This window comes from Nelumbo lutea, chromosome 4 (assembly GCF_056320005.1).
Source record: "Nelumbo lutea isolate HS-2025 chromosome 4, American lotus-T2T, whole genome shotgun sequence".
NCBI classification, from domain to species: domain Eukaryota; kingdom Viridiplantae; phylum Streptophyta; class Magnoliopsida; order Proteales; family Nelumbonaceae; genus Nelumbo; species Nelumbo lutea.
In genome coordinates this window covers 40,754,018-40,763,324 of record NC_142687.1, presented here as the reverse complement: position 1 = coordinate 40,763,324, position 9,307 = coordinate 40,754,018, and the positions used below count along the sequence as shown (strand labels likewise).

The following is a 9,307-nucleotide window of genomic DNA, read 5'->3' as shown; positions in this document are numbered from 1 at the left end:
GGAAGGTGTTAGGCACCCCCTCTCTCCAAGTTGCTATAGCAGCCCACTACAAGAGTAGTTCAGGCTCAAATTCTGACAAGACACCAAATAACAGGATTTCTCGAGGCTCTTGAAATCCAGCAAAAACGTTCCCAACTCGCCCATAATTGATTTGAGGTGATGTTATCGAGTCTTAGGTATTGTTTTCCCTAAGACCCTCGCCTCTCTACCTCTTTTTCTCAATCTAGATGAAGTTGTTCCCAGGATTTCGGGGCTTTAAGCAACTTGAAACTAAACTCAAAACAAAGGGATGGTGAAGTGAGAGGCTTACCTCACGTGTACGACCTTGAAACAAGCTTTCCAATAGTTGGAAGGACCTCAAATGAAACTTGAACAAGGCAGGAGCTAGGTTGGGTGTTTCTGGTGTTGAATTTGGAAAACAAGGGATGAGCCTTGAGCTTGGCTTCAAGGATTCCGAGATTTCAAGCAATCTAGGTGCGTTACAGGAGTAGGAAAACTCTCCCCCCCTTCTCTCTCTTTCTTTCTCTAGAGACCTTCCTCTGGTTTCCTCTCTCCAATCCCCCCTTTTGAGCTTGGATTAGGTCAATATTTATAGAGAAAGGGAGGGGTTAGGTCTGAATTCAACCAGCTACAATGACTAGGATTCAATAAAGGTTTTTCCCACAAATAGGCAAATGAGGTGTTTAGTAATGAAATTTGATGTGAAGGAATTTTTTGGGTCTCTGAATACAATGGTAAGGTCCAATAAGGTTGGGATGATTGAGATCTATGGCTGATAAGTTCGAATCAATGAGATTTGCTTAAATGGATAATCTTTGTTTGATGAATGGTCAAACAGGGGAATTTTGGGATGAAATTTGGTGGGTTAGCCCTTTTGAACGTCCTGAATCTAATGAAAGGGATGGATCTTTGATCAAAGGTATATAGATTGATTGATTTAGTTTAGATCATGGTCTTAGCTTATGGTTTTCTAATCAACAAGAGGGCCTAAATTGAAATTTTACTTTTTTAACGGTCAAATAGAGGTTTTTGACATATGAATCTGGGATGATGAATTGTAGGCTCTAATTAATGAGATTTGTTGGAATAGGATCTAGACTTGATGCAGGATCAAATGAGGGAATTTTGAGCTACAATTTGGTAGGTAGGCATGGAGTCGAGTGGATGGTTCTGATCTGAAAAATATATGGTCGATCTGGATAATCATTTAGGGCCATCCAAATGGGATCTTGATGTTTTTGCGATTAGTTGTTGAAGATTTGTGGTGAGATTCGCTAGTTGATTATTTCCTAGTGATCTTGGGATGATAGATATATTGGATTTGATTTTAGAAGAGTTAGAATTTGGATATCGCATAGACCGAGGCCGTTAGAAAGGAAGTTAGCGTATTGAACGGTGGATCTTTAGAATTTAGTCATGAAAACTAATGTGTGACTAAATTATAGTTTTTCAAGTCCGGGGATGATGTCTGATCAAGGTTCTTGTTTGTCCTATGGATTGTGTCGAATGAGGGTTTTTTCAGCTTTCGAAAGTCTCAAGTTGATCTGATTGGGTTTCAAGTTTGTTGAGTGCAAAAGGGGAATACAAAGAGGTAGGATGAAGGAATCGAGCAAAAATTGGGTGCTAACACATAGTAAAAATGTGCCAACATACTTTTAGGTAGAAGGCATGAAGATGGCAGCACATGTCATCAATCGATTACCATAAGTATCACTTGGTTTTCTCTCACCATTTGAGAAGTTGTGGAAACATCGACCCACTATAAGTCACTTTCGTATAGTTAGTTGTGTATATATATTATGTATTTGTACCAAACCATCTACACATCAAGTTCAACAAGAAAGCTATTCAGTGTATATTCCTTGGCTATGACAGTAAAAGAAAGGGATGGAAGTTTTGTGATCCAAATACCAATCATTGCTATACATATCAAAATGTGGTATTCAATGAAGCTTCATCTTGGTGGCCACTTAAGAGAGTAATACTACCCCAACTCTGATGTTATAGAAGAGAATTTACAAGAAAAAGTAAATTTAGAAGAAGATCCAAAGCCTTAACCTAGCTCATATGATTCTCAAAAATCCCCAAAACCATGCGGAGTACTAGTATTCATGTATAGAAGACACTAGAAGATATTAGGCCAAGCCAATCGGAGGAGTTAAAGGAGCAACCAAGACAAGATTTACGAAAGTTAACTAGGATTAGATGTCTAAGTATATAGATGCTGCACTTGTTGAAGAGGTTAGTGACCTAGAACCAACTAGTTATGAAGATGCTTGTCAAATTAAAGAATGGAAAAAGGCAATGAGAGAAGAGATCCATATACCCTATAGAAAAATCAAGACTTTGGATAACTAGCAAAAGAGAAGTCATTGATGAAGGGGAGCAATGAATGAAGCCATCAACTGACTTCTCTCACCCACCTCAATATCAATTTTGCTTTTTGATATAGGAGGGCCCACGTGGTTCATTTAAGTATCATAAGTTTTGTAAACCACCTCTTATAAGCAGTTAAACTCAACTATAAATAGGGTCTCATCCCTTACAACTATCGTTGTAAAACCTTTGGTTATGTAGTGTATGTGTGTGGTTTAAGTGCCATGCATTGTGTGTTTGTGTTTGTGTGTATTTTGCATAAATATTATGCATAGTTTGTTTTCAATTATTGTGTGTTTATTTCTTTTTGTTTGAATATTGTTATTTTGCTTCTTCCTGTGCGTGTGCCCACTTGTTTGCTGTGCCTTACACTTCTGCATGAGGGAGTGTTAGAGAATAAAAACCTAATCTTCTATTCAGGGACCTCACCTAACAGCTTAAGGTTTTAGCTAGGTTGAACAGTTCCTTGAGACATCCCTGCACTTGAGAAGAAGAAATCCCAGCTTTCTAGTAAAAAGAAATGATCTTAAGGACCGTGTGTATCTCAGATGTCATAAACTGAGAAGTGTATAAGTTTACCTTTTGTTTGCTTATTACACAGATTTTTGCTAAGAAGCACCTCTAACAAGACCTTCCACTGCTCTAAGTCCATGAGGAGGCTCAATATATTATATTTGATTGCCATGTATCATATATTGTTGCAACTTTTCTAACTTTTTCTTCATGCCATGGCCTGAAGTTATTTCCATGACATGTCATATGAAATTAAGAAAGCACAAAAGAGCAAAAGGAGGAAAAAAAAAAAAAACTAGATGATATCTCATGGAGAGAGGGAGACCAAACTATCTAGATATGTGAGACATTGCACCTTCCTACTTACAGGACCAGGATTGGTACTTATGTCCCAACTACTGAAGTAGAGAATTTCATTATGGTAGGGAAGGAAGGAGGACAATGTCATGCTCACAGCGGCTGCAGAGAAATATATGGGGAATATCTTCGCCATTTGGGATCCGAACACATCGAGTGTGCTGCCAAACTTCGCAAATATCACATGAGATCATCCGCTCACCATCGTCTTCCTTGGCTCCACAAGGACAATCTACAATGCAGTCATCTCTTCCACTTTCATATATATCATCAATGCCAATCCCCTCCTCTACCATCCTTCCCTTCATAACAAGGCAACAACACAATTCAACTAGTCTGAAAATCATATCTGATTCCTTGGCATTCACACCTGAGATTGACTCGATGATGAAGCTCCTTAAACCCCAGTATGTCTCACGAAAGACCCTTTCAGTTTCCTTCTTTAGCTCTTCAATGGTAGCATCAAGAGGCAAAATTATTAATTCATATGGTGGTAAAGTCCTAATTTTCTCTTCCTCACCATCAAGCTTGTTTTTCAACAGAACTGTGCATAGGAACGTCAGATTTCCTTCAACACCCACATTGTCACTAGGAGCTAGCTCTCCTCCATAATTTTTTATAAGACCCTTGGAGTCAAGAATTATCCTTGTAGCTAATGGGATGGAGGTAAACATACCTGAAGTGACCACTGATCTCTGCTCAATGAGAATGGATCTGTACAAGTAGGCAATATCATTCATGAGTTGAGCTCTTGTAATCTTATGACAAGCCTTTCCTTTGGGATCATTCAGTGACAAACCTTCTTGATTGAGATATGTACTAGAGATGTCCTCCAAGCAATATTCTAGGACTTTGGTTACTGGGTTTAAACTTCGTCGAACCATATAATTCCCCACAATATGGTTTCCTAGTGATTTCAGTACAAAATCAAGTAAACCTGTGTCACCAATGTAGGCACGAGCAGCATCTCTAACTTCTTGCCTTGAGACCCATTTGAACTCTGCCTTCCTTAAAAACTCAACAATAACTCGTGTCGCCATTTCAATTCGCTTTGGAGACCATCGACATGCTGTGTCAAACAGAATTCCAGAGTTATCAGAAGCCATGTGATTCTCTTGTGGAAGATGGACCTTCAATTCTATCAAGAAATGGAACAGATGGCCTAGTGTGACCAAGGAATGACCTGAAAGTGCTTGGTACCGAGTAAATATGGCTGGAATTTCATGATTCAAACAACCAAAGTGATGAACAAGTAAGCACAGAGGTATGCTTTGGATAACTTCTATGGCTTTCCGGTACATTGGTTCAGTAACACCATAGCTTCCACGGCTGAATCTGTAGCCCCATCGTCCAAACCAAGGTTCACCATATGCCACCCCATGTAATAACCTCAAATCCATGCCTCTCTTCCTTGCAACATCATTTATGCTCACCTTCCTGCAAATCAAAGAACAATCTCTTGCTTAAGAGATTTATGAAAGAGTGCTTGCAATGCAGTCCCAAAGCCAAGTTTTTTAGACCTATGGTCTCTAATACTTGGCCAAGCAGTCAAAGAATGGTTTCTGATCATATAAATTGATGAGTCACTTTTGTATAAAAGGGACCATAAACTAAATAAGCATGAAATGGTTCAGTTACGAGTCACTTCTGATCATATAAATTGCTTGGGAGTCGGATAAACAATGTTTCTGGCTTCCTACATAGTGTGCTTGTGGGGTGGGTCAGCCAGGAGGAGGGCAGAGAGGTCCCAATTATAAGCCCGGATATGAAGATGGTCTTTGGGTTGGACAGAGTCCATAAAGCCCAGAAGCCTTCTGTTTTAGGAACCAGAAAACCAAAATATTCAAAGTATGTTGGATATTCAGAGGATGAAAACCCACCAGGTAAGTCTCTCCTAAAACAATGAAAAAAAAAAAGAACAGAATGATCAGATTCCTGGAAGCCATTTGATATAAGCATTCTCACAGCTTTCAAAAGAGTTTTAATGGAAATTGCATTCTAAATGTTTACTTAGAAAACACACCATACACGCATGCATTTCAAGTTGATTTTTTACCTAATACTCCATGGTGGACTCATGGCAAGTTATGGGCTACCTGGCGTGTCCCCAGATCCATTAAAACCTGCTTCTGGATTTTCAATTAGAGCCCATTTGGGAGGACTTAGCATTGATTGAGCTGCTTCGACTAGACTACCTGAGATAGCTTCAACAGAAAGCTATCTGTAGGGTTGATATGTATAACACCCAACACAAAGCTATCTGTTTGGATTTTCAATTTGGCCTCCGCTAGGCACAAATAATAGAATCATGGCTTGGGTTTGTGTTGATATGTAACACCTTCTATGGGCCGAATACAAACTTCTTTTACAGCCCATTACTTTGACGGGGTGGGTCAATAGTATACAAATCAGCCTCAATAATGATTAATGATTAAAGCTCTGTTTGAAAACTAGGCCCAATAATGGTAAATGATTATGGAGGCTCTGTTTGAAGCAATGCAATTTCATTTGTACGAGCACATATGGATGGGAGTGTAAATGAGAGTTTTGCAAATTCTTTTTTTTTTCCTTTTTTGCTTCTGGTTTTACTTTATTCTACTTTAGCTTGTGTTTGGTATCATTCCCATTTTTACTTGCAACATTTTAGGTTAGTCAATACAAATTTTTGAGAAATGGTCTTGTCACATTGATAACCACTTCCACTAAAAAATGCATTGGATTGGGTGAAATCAAATCAGTCTCCCACAAAATTGCCCCCCACAACATCTCATAGCACATCCCCGCGGTGTATTGGGAACATCTCCCGATGATAATACAGAAACGATGTCATCATCGGGAGATGTTACCAATACACAGCGGGGGTTTGAACTTGGATTGGGTGTTGGCATTTACAGTATAAACACCAAATTTGATGTTTCCTGAAGAAACAATAATGATACCAAATGTTGTATTGATAACTCAAATCTTTTGTGTTAGAAAAAAATATATTCTCATAAAATTTGTATTGACCAACTTAAAATGTTGGAAATAGAAATGGCAATGATACCAAACACAACCTTTGCCAGAACCGCAAACAAACAAAATAAAGTGAAACCTATGACAAAACTAAACTAAAATTGAACTCCAACTCCTTTACATTCTCATACTTTTGCACCAAAACAAATAAAATTGCACAGCAAGCAAACAAGGCTTGGACATATATACAAAGGAATGATCAGGAAGCTAAGCACTTAACATATTTCTATTTGTACTCTTCCCAAACTAGGCCTAATGCGGCTGCATTTGGTTGCAAGCTTGCAGTGCAAATCTGAACCAGATACAATTTTTTTATGTGGTTCAGTTTTGCATCTATTTGTTTATAACAATAATCTGCACTCCTACATGATACAAGATTTATACTTTTTATCTTATTTGCACTCACTAGCAATATAATTTTATGGCTCAGTTTGGAAGGAGTACAAATACTAATATATACAGTGCAAATACATAAAAAATAATATAAAATACAAGATTTTGCACTCTATAAATTTGCATTTGTACTCTTTATGGCTCAGTTTGGAAGGAATACAAATACAAATATGTACAATACAAATACATATAAAAATATTATAAAATATAAGGTTTTGTACTCTACAAATTTGTATTTGTACTCCTTCCAAACTCAGCCTATTACATTTCAAAAACTGATGCAAAATTTGCACCACTTTCCTCCTACCCCAATTCTCTCTATAAAGTGGAGACCACATCTTCTTGCTCCTACCTCATTCCCAAACAAATAAATCTCCTCCTACCTTCATTCCCTTGCATATAAGGTGGGATCACACCACTTTACTTCCTATTTTACTTTTCACAAGCAAACAAGACAATGCCAAATCTAAAGCAAAAGTAAACCGGATTTTACATTAAGCCTATTTACACTCCCATGCATTTACACCAGTGCAAATGAAATTGACACTGCAACCACACACAGCCTAAGTAACATTTTCTTTGTTTAGTAACTGGAGGCCCAAGAAGGCCTTGGCCCTGTAGTCCCTAGTTCACTATAATCAAAGAAATAGAAAGATTTCTTGGCATAAATATAAGAACCCCTTAGTTAGTTGATGAAATAACTGAGTCAAACAGTGGCACTACAGTCTCACCTTGCCCGCAGTGCCGTGCATATTCGGTCCCAAAGGTCCATGATCTCATGCCCTGCCAACTCTGCTCCCTTCTCCACTCCATTTACACAGAGCAAATGCCCAAACCCATTAGAGTGCAAGACCCCATGCATAAGGTAGCCTTGTAACCCTACAAAGTTCGACTTCGCCGCCTTCTGATCCGACCCTCTACAACTGCCTTCATAGCTTATACCTGCTGCAATCACTGGCATGGTTTCCCTTGAGGACACTACAAAGTGAAACTTCTTGCTGCAGATCATGTGGTGCCCCCAGCCTGAGCTATAGCCAAAGCAATTTCTCATTCTCATTTTAGCACCAGAAAAGACTAGTCATGTTATTGCATAAACTCAATCGTCTACACTAGAAATCATCTTGATGGGATGTTCTTATTGATCTTAGAAGGTAAATTGATTGAACTGATAGATACAAGGTTTGTAGATGGTCCTAGCTAGTTCTACACTATAGATAACTAAAGCAAAACAATTAATTGAAGTCATTTGGAATGAAGAATTTACCCATGTATTTGCAGTGATTGCAATTACGATATGCAGACCTTTCGATCGATTCTTCAATGACAAGAAGCACGATATGGACGGAAGGGCATTGATAGAGTTCAAGCTGGAAGGACCAGCTATGCATTCCACTGCACAAATTTGTCTCAGGGGTCCCCAATTCAATTAAGGCTCTGATGTTTTGGCGAAATAGGCCATTGAACTCAACTGGGTAACCAGGTTCGCAGAAGGTCCTCAACTTAAAAACTCTCTCCCCTCTCTTCCTTTTCTTACACCCAGTAAGGTTCAACTGTGTCATCCTTGAATCCCACCTGCTATAGAGATGAGGGGAGAAGGAGAGAAAGGAATAAGATCAGTTTGTGAGGTCTAAGAGGAGGCATGAATTATAAGGTGATGCATAACTTGCATAAACCAACGAACCACAACAGCTTTATATACTTATATTGCTTGATCACACACTTAGTGCCTAGAAATAAAATTGGAGGAGCCAAATGCACCCCTGGACTAATCAAAATGGGTTAAGAGCCCTCTTGCTAGAAGCATGATTTCATTCAAAATTGATCACTGAACTAGTCCTTCGCCACAATCGCAGGGAACCTATAGGGTGACAGGCCATTTGAAGTTAATTAATGAAACCATGCTTTTGTTCATGTAAGCATCCAATGACCAAGATTGGTCATGAGTTCTATTGAATTTAATTAGAGCCATCGGTTTGCTTTTGGACTCCGACGTTAACTCAATTAAGTAGATTAAGATGAGAACTTAAGGACAGACAAAAACGCATTATTTCTTGGCCAACTAACCTCAGGCATATCTCACAAAACAGAACCCTCCTTTCATGTGGGTTTTGTTTTATCAGTGAGATTATCCATTCTTTACTTCCTCAATCCTTCTCCTTAAAAGAAGCAATTTGACGGGATGAAGAATTGGTTAGGCCCTGTTTGGCGTGTTTTTCTGTATAATCTTTTGGCTGTTTATAAGCCGGGCGGACTGTGCCGCAGTCCTTTCCGTTAGATTCGCAATAAATCTAACTGCCAAAAGTAGGTGCATCGAAAAGACACGAAAAGCTCATTTTAGGCTGATTTCAGAAAGCTTCAAATAGAGCTTTTCACGTCTTTCTCGCTTTATTCTCATGCGGAAAAATGCATAAAAAGATGTACGATAAATAAAGTAGCTTCGGACTGCTCAGATTTCACTTAAAAGCTCAATGTATTTTTTAACTGTCAGAACTACCAGAAGATCTTTCCAAAAAAACTTGCCAAATGGCCCCTCTCACCCTGATGAATTGGGTTATGCATTTGTGTTCAATAGAGAAACAGTCGTCCAGATGATATATTCGTGCCGTTATATACACAAGGAAGACTTAATTATCCAGGCTATTTATTCATGGCT

At 38.7% G+C, this 9,307-nt stretch overlaps 1 protein-coding gene across 1 annotated transcript; it reads right to left on the bottom strand.

Annotated features, from left to right (window-relative positions):
• Positions 1-3,183: 3,183 nt before the first annotated feature.
• Positions 3,184-8,213, bottom strand: MS1 (RING/FYVE/PHD zinc finger superfamily protein). Its single transcript, XM_088941703.1, has 3 exons — positions 7,919-8,213; positions 7,386-7,677; positions 3,184-4,683 (listed from the first exon to the last, which is right to left on the bottom strand). Exons 1-3 carry the CDS (start codon positions 8,211-8,213, stop codon positions 3,306-3,308), a joined length of 1,965 nt encoding a protein of 654 aa, XP_088797829.1. The 3' UTR covers positions 3,184-3,305.
• Between the last annotated feature and the right edge of the window lie 1,094 nt (positions 8,214-9,307).